We start from the raw sequence: 16,529 nt of genomic DNA on the forward strand, positions 1-16,529 counted from the left end.
TAAGATTTCTTTACATAGCTGGAGTCTGGTAGCAGCGAAACATATCCAAACCATGTTAATTTCTTTTTAGCTTTTTTCTGATATCTGCATTTTTTCATTTATCTCACAAAGTTACTCCATGGATAGTTCTGGAACATTTCATTTGACTTCCTCTCATGTTCTGCCAATACAGTCCATGTTTCTCTTGCATATACAACAATAGGAACTATCAATGCATTATAAAGTTTTAACTTTAGAGGCGTTGATATATATTTCTTGCTCCATACCTTTTTTGTTAGACGTTCAAATGCAGAAGTTGCGATTCATTTTCTTCTGCTAATGTCAGATGAGAATCTCGGAACTAATAAGCCAAAAAAATATAAAATATATATTTTTTGCAACCATTTACTGATTGTGGTTATTATGTTTTTAGTTGATTTTTTGTTTGTGTACAACCTAGCATCTACATTGCAACCAATCGTCAACAAACTTGATCAAAATATCGATTATGGTCTAATTTAATTTTGGCTATCTGTGTCAAAGGTCAAGATCACGAAAACGGTGATAGTTACATGTTTGATGATAACTTCGTTTCTGTTCATCATAGTGACTTGTTAGTTGGTCCATATTGTAGCCAATGAAGTCCTGCATTTTATATGACCTTCGTCTTGAAAAGTTTGATTATGATCAAAATTTTGACAGAATTTCAACTTCCGATTTTTCCCAATTTGATGTATGGATCTAGTACCATCTAGAACCACCATGCGAAATTTAAGCCTGATCAGACAAATAATTTTAAATTATTGATGTTTTCATGGCATAAATTTAGAAATACTGCATACAATATGGAGAAGTAAGGCTCAGATTAGACTTTAGCCCATCCTTGCCTTGTCAGATAGATGTATTCAGTGTCACGACTGAATTATAGAATCTTGAATCATAGAATGCATAGAATCTTATGATTTAAATTTTCATAAACTCATTTTCATTATTAGATTTAAAATGTCATGTTCCTATGTTAAACGTTTTGAAATTATTTTAGCCACAGAAACAACTACAGAGACATACACAGATGAAATGATCCGATTGGTGGATGAACGCTACTTAACCAGAGTTGAAATGTCTCCACAATATACATTACCAAAAGATGTTCAAGAAGGACGACCAGTCAGGTAACTACCTAATATTTTATTATTTAAAACAAGTTTTTTTTGTTTTATTTTTTTTATACAGCGATAATTTAATGAATGTAAAAATAACACTAACTCTGCATACACAGTCAGTAAAAAAAAATAAGGTTAAAAGTAAATTTAAGAATTCAATTAATAACTACAAATAATGATTAATTAATAAAATTTCATTTTTTAAAACAAATATGCAAAGATTAGGAAGTTTAATTGGATTATCTACTGGCTTGGCAGGCCGAGAGTAGACTAAAAGTGTTTCTATGAATAGTGGCGATCAAGAGGCGCTCATATAATCTCCAGTGTGCTTCATAATTGATAGATCAAGGCTGTGGTGTGATGTGGTTTGGTCTATCGCTTCACTTGTCTGCACAATGATCGGTTGGAATTGAAAACATTTACATATTAGAAGAACTCTGTGGAATTTTCTTCATTTTTCTGTCAAAGTTATTGTTAATGATATTTCTCTTGAAATAATAAATATAAGGCTTCATAATTTATTTTGTTGTTGCTGACAATCGTCTGTAGACAATGGTGTAACAGTGGAGTTACATAGCCTGGGCAGGGTGATATGGGAGGATAGCTGTTGCCCGTGCAGACGTTCCCCCCACTTGCCACAAAGCCAGAGGATTCAAGGGAAAGACAGAGTTGATACATCTTGGCCCTAACTGTGCCGCAGGAGTTGCCGGTAATGATAATTTAAAGTCTGGTCGCCTTAGGGACTCCGTTTCCGGATTTTCTGTTGGGGTTTACTCCCTTAGGCTTTCCCTTGAGGGGGTAATCTCACAAGACAGCAGAGGTCTTGAATCCAAGTTGCCTTCTTCTAGGTGAGCTACCATCCAAAGTTGATAAGCCCTAACTGCCCAAAGTGATTGGTTTTAAGGTGCCAGTGGACCGCCTTTGCCTTTTCTCCAAGTTAGTATAAACAGTTTCGCCGGGCTTATTAGCTAAAGCACACGAAAAGGCCAGGAACTGGATTTGGTTGTCAAAGGCTATTTGAGACGCACACAATGAGGGCATTTTTTATTAGTGAGAGGGAGCTTATACTTACTACCACACTTAGTTGTGACAATCTTTGAAACTTCATAATTTATACACCATTAAAAATGTTTTTGAAGTTTGTTTGTACACAAATATAAACACATGATGTGTTGGAAATAAAGGCATAGGAAAAAGGAGTACACACTGCTAAGGCAATAGTTTTTATGTTGTCAATATCCGAGTTGGAATCTCACATAAGTCTAAAAGATTTTTTTTGTTAATACGAGTTATACAAATTTAAAGAAAATAACAAAATATACAAAAAAAGAACATTAAATCAATATATTTTGAAAAACAAGAGATAACTTTCTATTCGACAGTTTAAATGATTCGATTATTAAAACATGATAAGCAGACTTCACATTATTAAGACACTAGTTTTTATGATATCAATACCTGAGTCCGAATCTCATATGATATAAATATGCTGAAATGATCGCTTAAAAAATAAGTTTTCATACCAGCAGAAGTTACTGATTATTTCAGCATATATACACATTCCAAGTGTGTTCTTTTTAATATTACAAGTATAATATGAAATAGATTTTAATAGAAACGACACCTCATTTATTAATATTTAATAAAAATAAGATCAAATAATTTATTGAACAATATTTATCGCTTGTACACAATTTTTCAATGCATTATGCACTAATGGACTAAACATAATGGACTAAACTTGGGTTTTACCGAATCTTATGTTTGTTGTGTTTCCATTTTTGTTGTGATTTATTTTGTCAATTATTTAGGATGAAATATTGTCTTTCCACAGATTGATTTGTAAATTGACGGGTAAACCAAACGTTTCTTGGTATATCAACGAGGTTGAAATTCAACCATCGTCAAACAGAAGAATGTACACAGAACACAACACATCAATATTATTGATTGTCTGTGCATCATATGAAGATACCGGTGAATATGTTTGCCGCGTGGAAAATAAAGAAGGCGTTTCAATCAGCAAAGCCTCATTGAATGTGATGAAACGTAAGTATTTGAAGTTTATTAAAGCTTCCGTTTTTTCTTTCAATACTTTCAATCTATGCCCCACCCATAAAAATTCTCATCAAGCTACAACCACTGTCAAAAATTCTCCTTACTCTCTTCTTGTGCCTAAAACTAAATGAAAATTCCATGCATAAAGTTTATTTCCTAGAACTACCTGTCTATAGAACACAATACCACAGGACTGCTCTCCAACTGAATATAGCAGGATCGTTTTCAAGTCGAATGTAAATAAGTTCTTATTGAACCATCCTCTTAAATAATCAAATTATATTCATCTTTATCACGGTATTGTTTTACCAGCCATCTGACACTCATTAACCCTTATCCTCAAGTGTCTTTTGGGACTTGCTAAGTGGTGAGCCCCTAGTAATATATAATTTTTAATATTAATGAGTAAACTAACAGAGCTACCTGGCGTTTCCAGGGACAAAACCGTAACATATTTATATTAAAACTTTATCTCTCTACCTCTCTCCTTTCTCTTTGACACCCCCTTTCTGTTTTCAGCCTTTACACTCTCTAACTGTCTTCTCAAAACCCAACTCGGTTGATTCCCCAAAGAATGATTTTTTTGTTTTAATATAGATATTATTTACCCAAAGCAACGAAATCTATTAACTGTGTAGCTATTTGTTTCGTCCTTTTTTTTTTTTTAAATAGACTTACACACAATTGCCTTTTATATAATAGATTGGTCCAATATGGTATTTATTTCTATACTAGATCTACTGTGATCATTGTTACCTAATATATGAGCTGCTTCTTTGAGGCGTCATATTCTCCACTGTCTATAATTTTTATTTAATCCCATAAGATTCTAAGAATTTACTTAAGACTTTTACTTATCTATCGCTGGCAGAACGAGAGCAGTCTATTACAAATATGTTCCTATTGATCCCCAAAACTAGTCAGTGTTGAAAAAGGATCTATAAGCTTTTTGACCATGTCTCTTGTAGTATTTGACTCTTTTAGTTGAACACACACACAGATAACTTTCATTCATATAATAGATAATGGTCTAATCTACTATCATAATTGATTTTTCCCATATTGCATCACACTCTATACTAGGTCTGTTGTCGCCCAACATATACACTGCTGTTTTGCGGCATTTAGCTCTCCATCATTCTTTTCTGTCTATAATTATTACTTTGCCCTATAAGCACAGAAGATTATCGTATCTAGCATCAGCATCCTCTTAATATTTTCTCGCTATAAAAATATGCCAAAATATTTCAAGATAAAATCATGTTTAGAAAGTTAATTCAAGAAAATGTCTATCTTCAAATGATAAATTTCTCTTCACATTTCCATAATTGTAATTTCAGAAATTGAGGCACCACTTCAAGAAACCTCCTCACCAGATTTTACACAACTTCTCCAGCCACAGACAGTTCGTGATGGCGAAAGAGTTGAGTTTAAAGTCCGTTTTACTGGTGTGCCTAGGCCCAGAATTACTTGGTTCCATAATGGCAGTGTCATCCAATCTACAAATGACATCAAGATTATCATCGATTACGAACGTGGTGAAAGTATGCTCATTATAGTTGAGATCTTCCCAGAGGATGAAGGCGAATACACCTGTTCTGCTTCCAATGAATATGGTGAAATCATAACAACGTGTAAACTCACAGTCATTTGTAAGTACAAATTAATTACACTTTTTTTTTGCTTGTATCTTTTTCCGTTCTGCAACCATTTGGAATTTTTTCCTTGAAATATTTGTTTTCTGGAATCCAATACTAATGGTTGATATACGTTTTCAATATGAATATTATTTTTGGATAATGATTCTCCAATCCTGTATTATTCAACACAGACAGGTTTACTTTCCCTTATTAACCGTTTTATATTTTCCTTGATTGTTCATCCTGTTTTTAAATCAATGATCCTTTTAAAAAAAAAATTATTCTATGTTGTTTCCCTATAAATTTGAAAATATGCTAGCATGTTTTTTTAATCTCCAGAATAGATGTGTATAGTTTGGATCATTTGAACTACAGTTCTCATTTCAATGTTATTCTCTCAACGTTTCGGCTGATGTAAATTCCAACCATTTTTTCCCCATCTCTTTCTCTCTCTATCTATCTATCTAGCTAGCTACATGTGTCAAATGTTCTAACTTAAGATGAAAGAGTTTTCCTTGATGATCATTTCACCCTGTTGTATTTTAAAGTTTAAAATTCTTTCTGTTTATTGGTCATTGAAATACAGCTCAATATTGTCTACATATACAAAATCAATATAAAAAATATATAAATGTTTATATCTCTTTTCAATTTATTTTGTCTTTGTTCACATACAGGATTACAAAATGTCTTTCAAAATATCTTCGGCCTTCCTCAGTATATATATAAGTAGTAATACTACATATCTAAAACAAGATTAGATTTAAAGCTCACAAAATTCACAGAGACACATAGCACAACGGATAAATGTGTTAAGTAATAATCAGTTGTAAGTAAAAATCTTCTGGGGATTGAAGGCATATACTTTTTATTTATAGTTATTATCTAAGACTTCTATTCGTTAATGACTGATGGAACAAGAATAATCTACCATCGTGGATTAAATAAAGGGTTAAATTCGAAATTATATACAGATTTCAACATGATGATTCTTGAATTTAACAAGATACACATAGGTGGTTACATCGGCTGAAACGTTGTGAGAATAACATCTAAGATGAGAGTGGTAGTTTGAGTAATCCAAATTATACCATTTATCAATCATCATATATAAAATTTATCAATCATCATATATAAAATTTATCAATCATCATATATAAAATTCGAAAATAGATATTTAACAAATAAGTTCACTAGCAAATGAATTTAGTGCAAGGATCTAAAATAACTATTTTTCTTCAAGAAGTTTAGAGATTAGTTTATATAAATTTTTATTTGATAATTTCATTCTCTTAAGATTTTGTTAAACGGTTATATACACAAAAAGCAAACAATTTTTGTTTCTTTTAAAATCCAAGTTGAATTGCGAATATTAATAATAATATGGTGTGATGTTGATCTATCCTATTTTGGAAATAGATGCACTATGAATAGAGTGACAACTAAGTATCATGACTAGGGCTAGGACAACAGCATATTCTTTTCATTGTTTCGACTCTTGAATGTGTATCTGTTGATATCTTATATGCTTTTATATAGAGTGATGTGGTTCTCGGTTGATTAACTGTGTCTAACTGTGTCGGATATATACTCGAGAGTCAAAACAATGATAAGAATATTCTGCTGTTAAAGCCCTAGTCATGACAGTCATAGAGACAGTCATTTGCAGGCTGTGTTGGTATTTATTTAGTTGAAGGTCCGAGCTCAGCAGTCGGTTTGGCAAAAACTGGGTCATTTCAGTGGCTTTTCATCTGCCAGACTGAAGTAGTCATTCTGTGTAATCATAGAAGGTGCAGCTTCTCAGGCCTGGCTCCCACTTTTTATTTATGGAAATTATTCCAGACAAGACATAAAGCCACTTGATATAAGGAGCTAATAAAAAAACCACTTTAACAATAAGGATTAGATGGATAGATTCCGACTCAGAAAACAGCAATTTTTCCCCTTTATCAAAAACATTGCTCATGTGATTGCAATGTGAAGACTAAAAAACAAAATAAGCGAAACCAGAGTTATGAGACTACCAGTGAAGTGGAGTTAGTTTACTGCTAACTGCCTGATTGGACAATGCCAACAAGGCCACTATTTTTAGGAGGCCATGGTACCTTTTCTTTATAAACACTGGCTTAATTCTCCCCACCTTCCGGTCTTGTGTCACATCTTTTTGTAGTGGGAAGGAAGTTAATATTGTCATTGGTGGGAGTCATAGCCACAGTATCGGACACAGATTTTCTGTAACATACTGTTTCTGTACTTCTATAAATGTATTCTTGTAAGAACACCAATGTGTTGTCTTCACGGTCAAAACAAGTACTAAATTCTGTTATAAATATTTGTCATTTAATGATCAAGTTAGATATGTCGTATAACAAGTATGTTTCTTTTGTAAAGGTGAAACAGTACATTTCGTGACGGATGATGGTGTCTATTTCGAATTCATAACTGTAATCCGCCACCAATTAGACTCTTTCTTTTTTGACCAAAAATTAATAAACAACGTTTAAAGTTTTAATCCAGGCGGTTTCATAGTAATATAAAGGGTTGCACATTAACAAAAATTAAAACAAAAACTCAATTTTTTTAAAATTCGAATTATTTGATTGTTTTCAGTAAAATTTCCATTTTTACTTGCTATTTAATTTTCATAAAAAAGGTAATACTAGGAAGTTTTCATAAATTTTAATTGTAAAATTTTACCTGAAAATATGATTTTTTTTTTCTTAAAAAAAAAGTTATGACCATTTGATAAAAGATAAACCGTTTTATTTGATACGGTTATGAATTCAGAATAGACGTCGTTAGCTGCTACTAAGTAGTTTCACTCTTATCGTTTTTTTATATACTTATTTGATAACAATTCTCTTTAGTTTTTGTATAAGGATTATGTTAACAAATATGATCAATTAAGATACTTTGAATCACAAATCTACGTTTTATTTTTTTATATATATTAGGCATCAATTCTTTTTAGATTTTGTTAAAGTTTTATATTTACAAATCTAATCAATTCAGATAGTTTGTATAACAAATCTGTTTTTTTTTATACCTATAAAAATATATTTTGCTTCATCTTTAATTCCTTTCAGCTTCATCTGATAGTGAGGCAATTGAATCTGATGAAACCCATAAAGAAACAATTGTAGTTGACCATCCTCAAATAGTTGAACTTCCAGATGAACCGACATATTCGGAAAATGTTCTTGTTCTACATGAACCAAGGAGACAATCAGAAGTCGAAATGTTTTATGATGCACCAGATGAATTTGAACAGACCGAAGAAATCCGAACAATCTCCACAACTACAAAATATTTTGAGCAAACAGAACCGCAACCGGATATTAAAAGCAAAGAAACACATAGTACTGTTCTTACTGTTGAGAAAGAAGAAGAACCAAGGCCAGTAGAACTTCGATTCCAAGTGCCACGACCATCGATAGAAACTGTTACAGAGATCCACGAATCAACTTGTATAACTACTGAAGAAATTCCCATGAAAAAAGAGGAAGAGTTAGTGATAGAATCTGAAGATATCCATAAGGAAACTATTGAAATCATCAACCGAAAAGAACCGGAAGTTGAAGTAGTGGAATCTAAACAGCCAATTTCTCATCCACCAGTTCAACGAATTGAAGTCGAAGTTAAAGAACATGTGATGAAGACGAGGCAACAAGATATCCAAGTGATTCAGCTAACCAAAAATATCGATAAACCACCATCAGAAGATGTGGTTGAAGTTCCGAGTCAAATCACAGAAACAATATCCATCACTCGCGACACAATCCAAGTTAAAAAGGAAACACCACTTGAAAAGGTTGGCTTAGATATTCCAATTCTCCCCAAAGAAGCTGAACCTGAAAAGAGCGAGATGAAGATACCTATAAAAGAAGAACCAGAAAAAATAACGCCGGAAGAAGTTGTCGAATCTGTTGGTAAAGCACCAGAATTTACTTGGAGTCTAATGTCATTAAAAGTAATGGATGGAGAAGAAGTGAAGTTTCATTGCGATGTGACTGGCCAGCCGATGCCGGAGATTTCTTGGTACCATGATGATAAAGAAATCTCAGAGAACCAAGACTTCAAGATAACATATAATAAAGAAACAGGAGCCTGTACTTTGCTTATTGTCGAAGTATTCCCACAGGATGCTGGAGAGTATAGATGTGAAGCTACCAATCCATTCGGTAGTGCAGTTAGCAGGGCTGATCTGGAAATAGAATGTAAGTGCATCTAAACATGTAAATGCATCCTGCAGAAGGAAAGCTCTAGAAGATTTGTGCATCAACATGTCTAGTTCTAATGCTTCAACTCACGCGCTATAGTAGATTCATAATCTGCACCAACTTTGCTGAATTGTATTTCTATGCAATATCCTCTAATTTGATTATATTCTTTTAGCATTTGCTTTTTATATGTATTTCTTGTATAAATCTGTCTATTATTGCTAACCATCTTTTTTATTGTTGTCACTAAAATTACTAATCACTCTCAATATATAAAGTTATGTATGTGTATTTGTTTATCTAAATGAATAAATGCAAAAGTTTCCTCCCTCTGTTCTAACTATATTAGCATCAAACCAGGTTGTACTTAATTCATTTCAAACACCTTTAACTTTTCTTAATTTGCATATTTATTTGATAAACAGCTTCTACTAATATTCTGTAATATACATTTTAATTTGCACTATCATAGTTTCCTATATATACGCAATGTTTTTTCATTGACAATAAAGCGTCTGATGTCACTGAATGCTAAGAACAGATACTACATTTTGAGCTATTTATTTTCATAAAATCTAAAAACAGTTACATTTTAATATTTTAAATAAATTAGGCGTAAGGTCATTCAAAAGTGTGGTCAAATGGGTGTCCTTGGTCATCCTTTGTCACCATGACTAGAAAATGTCTATCCTACTCTTAGCTAGAATCATCAACCACCATAATACCATTTACTCTAGGGGACGTCCTACTTAAAACAAATTCCCAAATGGTTCAAAAAGTTTTATTGAAAGTAAATACATCTATATACAATTACACTTTGTTTTTATAGCTATGTATTTCACTCTGTGGTAATTCTTGTTGTTATTAATTCATTACATTATTTTAAAAATGTCATTAAAATTAAAGTTATAAATTTAATTTTATTCAAAAAGAAAGTCAACTTCGTAATTTGAAAATAAATAAAATAGCTATTTAATTTATTAGCTTTAATTGATATAAAAAAATAATGATTCCCTAAAAACTGAATCTGAATAGACTGCACACAGCAAGCATGTCTTTCTTTTACTGGCTAAAAGCATACTTGCATAAAAATAGCATACAATTATGCATTATTAAGGGTTGTAAGAAAAAAATTCAAAACAAGACGATCCTTTTTTTTCTTAAATAAATCTGACATTTTTCCAGCCCTCCTCGATCACAACAGAGTTTTGTGTTATTCTGAAATTTCACACTATTTTGAGGATATCACCCCTTTGTCAAGTGTTTCTATTTCTCTGTCACAAGGCCTTATTTTTGTATTTGTCGGCTGTGAAATTGCAATTGCCACAAAGCTGAATGCAAAAAAACAATAACTCTTAAGCAAGATATGTGGAAGCCAATTTTGCAGCCGACAATAAAAACAACAAAACAATAATAATAATATTTAAAAAAAAAAAGAGGATTGCTTTGTTTGGAGTTTTCTTTCTTACACCTCCTCCCCCCCTGTATATTTCCACATTGTTATAGTTTTCTAATCGACTATCTCTACTTTTTCTATTATTTTTATAAAATTAGCTATGTGTACATGTTTGTATTTTGTATATATAGGATTCACTCTTAAACTAATTATAATTAACCAATCATTATGCAATTTGAACCAGAGCTGCTAGGTGTAAAGGTGGGTAATGCAAAGTGAATAAAGAATTCATATACTTCTAATTTTTGTGAAATGTTAACACTGGGTATTAGATGTTAATTAATAATTATTTCCAAATTTCAGTTTCTTTGGAGCATTTTTTAGAGTTTTTAATGGGCTTAATATGGGCATAATCTCAAATATTGTAAATTTGATCTATAGTTATTAGACATTAATTTAGTAGGCTTCTCTGAATTTCAACTTCTTAAGATCCCTTAAGCTTTAGTCTTAAATTTTCTAGAATCAAAAGTAATACATTTTGATCAAAGTTAGTATAAGGATTCTAGACATAAGGATTCATTATATTGTGATTTTAATCTTTGTAATGAGACATAAAATTATTGAAAAACTGTCATATTTAAGGGATTAATTTTACCTGCCTTGAACTATATGCACATATTACAATTAATGTTTCAATTAAACTATGTGTGCATATTACAAATGATGCTTCAATTAAACTATGTGTACATATTACAAATAATGCTTCAATTAAACTATATGTACATATTATAAATAATGTTTTAATTAAACTATGTCACTTAGACATTATTAGATTTAGTGTGCACTTTTAATCTTTTATTTTATAGTCATGTTATCACTAATATTTTCTCCTTTTATTTCGCTTATGCATTCTTTTAGCACTCTCTTAACTTTGCTCATGAATTCTTTTAGCATTCTTTTTACTATGTTTATGCATTCTATTAGCATTCACTTTACTTTGCTTATGCATTCTTTTAGCATTCCATTTATTATTCCTCTGGCATAGGATTTATGTGCAACATCTTTATTCTGAATGATTAACTTTTATTTTTGGCATGCATAAATTCTGATTCAACTTATTTGTATTTCAAACTGTTATTGAATGTTGTTAACCAATTATTTTTTATTTTGCTAAAGTAGGTTATTTATGTTTCAGAAGACAATGCTATAAATCTTTGAGTATTTCCTTCTATTTGTAAAATATATGAGATTATGCAAATTTACATTTTATATTATAACCAAGACCTGTGAATATTAATTACTGGGCAACAATTTTTACTTTTTGAATGTTGTCTACATTTACTTCAACTGATTTAGGGTATTTTCGCACTACTGAACCAAGAAATGGCATCCGTTTCTCGCCATCAGCTCAGGTTTTTGTGCTAAGTTGATTCGGAAAAAAAAATAAATCAGATCTTGTGGCAAAATCGATTAAAAACAAAATTGCCATATTGATTTCCTGCAAACTGAATAAAAGTAAGTACATATAAATTGCATGTTGCTTCACTATTGTTCAAACTTCAGGGCTTGAATTTCATTTCTTTGAACTCCTGGAATGTTCAGCGACCAGGAGGTCTCTCTTCAGATTCCAACAGTAGTCAGCTATCATGACTATGTCCCAGCGACTCTGATACCTCTACTCCATCTCTTTTAGGTCCTGATGGAATCTGTCCCCCTGCTCGTCACATTGAATCCAGGTTCTCCAGAAACTGGTTCATATGTGAAAATAGTGCATCTTGATACTCATGTTGCAGCCCAGGTTATTGAAAGCAGTCAGCATGTTGTTGACAAGTTCTGAATAGTTTGTGACCTTTTTGTTGCCAAGAAAGTTCTTCACTACCAGAACAAATGTCTTGTACACTTCCAGTTCCACTTTGTTCATTGAATTTTCAAACTGGATCTGATAAGCTGCTGGACCTAAGGACTGTCAAAGGTGCTAGCTTTCAACTTTTCCATGGTCAATCTTGGAAAAGTCTGGCACAAGTAAGTGAAGCAGTCACTATCCTTGTCCAGAAACTTGGTGAATAGCTTTATTGCAGAAGGTCAGTGATGACGTTTCATTCTTTGCAAGGCACCAATTCCTCCTGCACAGACCAATCCTTTTTTGTGTATGCTGAGCACTCATTTGTGGAAGATTTTGAGGCTTTATAACTTCAAACTGATCTCTTTTTGACATAATAACCTAGAACTATTAGATCTGAATACTTTTTGTCATTAAAATAATCAGTTCCAATCAAAACAGTTATACAACATGGCATTTAAGCCCCACCAACTTCTTCTAAAATGCTTCACAATGTGAACAAAATGTAAAAAAATGACACGTGGCCATAGCTCATTAACTTGATCTGACTGAGCAAAGCCAATGTGATCTTTGGATTCAGCGTATCAGATTCGTCCTAAATCAGCTAAAAAAACATAGACATTTATTGTTGACCAGTGTTATTAAATACTAGAAAAAGTATCAGCCGTTAAAGCACCAGTTGAACTATAGTTGGAATTTTGAATAAAAAAAAGGTAATTTAAGTGCAAATATATATATATATATATATATATATATAATTATTAACTATAATAATATATGATATAATATAATATTATATATATATATATATATATATATATATATATATATATATATAATTATTAACTATAATAATATATGATATAATATAATATTATATATATATATATATATATATATATATATATATATATATATACATACACGTTTTATTTTTATATATTGCTTTATATAAGCATTAATATGTCACTACACATTCATGAGCATGTTTTGGTTAGCCAGTTATAAGTAACTAGAGACCTCTTCAGGCGATTTAGCTTATACAAAAGTTTAGTCCATAGATTTATGAACTAAATTTTTGTATAAGCAATATTACTTACATGGGTCTCTAGATACTTGTAATTAGCTGACTGAAACACGTTCATGAATGTGTAGTAACATGCTTATATAAAATAAACAAAAAAAGTACTTTGGTATTGAGTATTCTTTATTGGTTGCTTTACCTCTGAAAAATATTAACCTGAAATTATATATACATGCACTTAAATTACCTATTTCGAGCTTCTCAACACACACACACACATATGCACTTAAATTACATATTTTGATCTTCATACCACACACACACACATATATTTGATGGATTATAACACACGATATTAAAATTTTAAATATTGTAATGAAGCTTCAAAACTCAACTCTTAAAAATGTTTATCCATATGCACGTGCCCTTCATAAAAAACACTTTATTGCATCAGAATAAAGTTTGAAAAATCATTTATGATTTTACTCATCAGCATATAAACTTTATCAATTGCAATTCAGAAAATTTCTAGTGAATATATCTGCAATCAGTTCGATTTTGTTTTTACAAAGGAGGCACCACTTATCAAGGCCCAGATGCCACTCGAGGATAAGGGTACATGAGTGTACAGTGATCAAGGAGAACATGTCGTAGTCATCGTCAGCAGTGGAAATAATCAAGGGATGTTCGAATAGAAGTACCAAATTAAACAAATTTTTTTTTAAAAATGAAGAAAAGCAAAAAATGAAATTCACAAACACATTTCAGAGCAGAATAAAAAAAAAAGAACAACAATTATATGCAAATCCTGTTTTAATCGATTATTTTCCCTTATTTCATAAAGTCTTTTATTGAGTCATAATTCTAAAGCTTGTTTAACCCTGAATGTTCTGTTAATTTTTGTGTATGTTAAAAGAATTATTAAAAAAGTATTCTTAAATGAATTTGAATGATGGTTCTACTTATAATTTATAAAACAATCTAAGAAATCCCTTCTTTTTTTGTCCATGAATGTTAAATATTATAATATAAAACATCCCTTCATTTTGTTTTTCAGCCTATGAATATGTACCAGATAGTGAAGAAGCCTCATCTCAAGAAGCTCCATCTCCTAAACCTGCTTTGGACGAAGTCGATCTGAAACCTCTGACATACGAGGAAGTGAAACAACTAGTTAAGGAGGAACAATCTCAGGCCCAAGTCTTTGCTGAAACAGTTGAAGTGAATGTTGCGCAAAAACGCGAACAAGTACTTTCAAAATCGGTGATAACCGAAATAAGTAAGCAGGTAGAGTCTGCAATGGTTATTCAAAAACAACCTGAAATAACTACTCAGATGAGACGAGTTGCACAAGAGACACAAAGACCTGATGAAGGGTTCCCGAAACTCAGCAAAATTCTACCTCTTCAAGAAGTTACAGAAACAGCAACTACTTCGCTTCTGAAAGAGCATGTTCAAGAAATGACAACTACTCAAGAGATTGCTAAGATCCAAGAGACTCATGAAAGAAAATATGGCCAAGAATCTAAAGTTTCCGAAATAGAGGCAGTTCTTGAACAACCTAATGTCATACAAATTGCTGGGAAATCTGAGCAAAAACTTTCGACGATTGAAATCAAACCATTAAAAGAGGAAGTATCACAAATTGCTACTCACCATGAACGTTCTATTAGTAAAACGGCTCTTTCTGAAGAATTGACCCAGGAAGAAAGAATAGCTGATATCAAACTGTTAACTACCGAAAGTGGTGCCATTACAAGTGTACCATTTGAATCCCTTCAAGCAGAATGCAAAGATGCTCCACAAATCCTTGAGACATTAGAAATGCCAAAGTTTGAAACTGAACTGAGAAACATTTCTGTGGTTGAGAACAATGTTCTCCATTTGGAAGTATTTGTGAGTGGCGCAACTGTACCTATAAAATGGTACATGGATAATGTTGAATTGGGACCATCACCTGGTGTGATTATCAGGGAAGAAGGCGGACATTCCGAGTACATAATTGAAGAGTGTTATCCTGAAGACGAAGGCCGATACACAGCTGTTGCTACCAATAAATTTGGAACTGTCAAGTCTTCCGCAAACATCACCATCCAATGTAAGTATTAAATTTGTATTTCCCTCTAAGATATAACAATTATATAACAATTATAATTCATTTTTTATTATTTTTCTAGAGTTAATTTGCTTATGAATTTCTTATATAATTTAATATTCTTAATGTTGAGATTGATATTCACTCATTATCAAAGTTTTTTTTTTTTCATGTTGTAAATAGCCATAAGATTCTTTTATATTGTAATTTATTCTGTTTTCTTAAAGATGATTATATTTGTTCCAGCCTAAGTTGACAGGTGAGACATAGAGATGATGATGTATGAAAATGAAACCTAGCTGGTGAGGGTTGCATGGAGAAAAATGATATAAAAATGATGCGAGGCATGTGTAATATAAATCTTGAAGATAGGGTTAGACTTGATGACCTCAGAGAAAGATTAAATCTAAACACTATAGGTAAATATGCGCAGAACAGGAGACATTGATGGTATGGCCATGTTGAAAGAATGGATGAGAGCTTTTAGTAGATGAAGGACAGTTAGGACAGTCATTGCACAGAGGAAGATTAAGAAAAACATGAGAGGAAGTGATAAGTATCTATTTGAGAGAAAAAGTGATGAAGACATGGCCAGAGATGGGTTCGTCTAGAAGTCAATTTCTAAAAACTGTCAAACACATGCCAGATGTAAAACGAATATTAAACCGAATATTATGATGATGACAATGATCTCAACTATTAACTCATTAGCTAAGCTTTTTTCTTTTTTTTTTTTTTTTTTTTTACTATTGGAGTCACCATTTATTAAGGCCAAGAGCCACTTAAGGATAAGGGTTAATGAGACGGGAATAATTGCTAGTCAAAAGATGAGAATCACTATGGGAGTACTAACATTGATTAATGGTATGAATTGCATTTAATTGTTTATGGAGTGGTCTATTATAAGAGTTTGTTAATATTGGTAAAATTGTAATCAGTAGGGAAGCAGTCTTATGGAAATGTGTTCCCCAAACGAGAAGCTTTTGGAAATTAGTTCTGTCCAGCAAAATTTGCTTAAATTTAAGCATGAAGATCTTATACACATAAAATTGGGAATATATGTATTATGAAGTTTTTAATTTAAGGGCTGAAACCCTTGTTTATAAAAATATGA

At 31.8% G+C, this 16,529-nt stretch overlaps 1 protein-coding gene across 12 annotated transcripts in view; it reads left to right on the plus strand.

Moving 5' to 3' along the window:
- LOC145241637 (titin-like) overlaps positions 1-16,529 on the plus strand; it is a 698,616-nt gene that overhangs the window by 211,204 nt on the left and 470,883 nt on the right. For all 12 annotated transcript variants that reach the window (XM_080104717.1, XM_080104725.1, XM_080104729.1 and 9 more), the window contains 5 exons: positions 1,022-1,151; positions 2,977-3,191; positions 4,541-4,852; positions 7,927-9,057; positions 14,378-15,418. In XM_080104717.1, the coding sequence (XP_079960843.1) occupies positions 1,022-1,151; positions 2,977-3,191; positions 4,541-4,852; positions 7,927-9,057; positions 14,378-15,418 (2,829 nt within the window). The remainder of the gene's footprint in view (positions 1-1,021; positions 1,152-2,976; positions 3,192-4,540; positions 4,853-7,926; positions 9,058-14,377; positions 15,419-16,529) is intronic.

The sequence above is a fragment of the Euprymna scolopes genome, chromosome 20, assembly GCF_053919585.1.
Source record: "Euprymna scolopes isolate OS-2025 chromosome 20, ASM5391958v1, whole genome shotgun sequence".
Lineage (NCBI taxonomy): Eukaryota > Metazoa > Mollusca > Cephalopoda > Sepiida > Sepiolidae > Euprymna > Euprymna scolopes.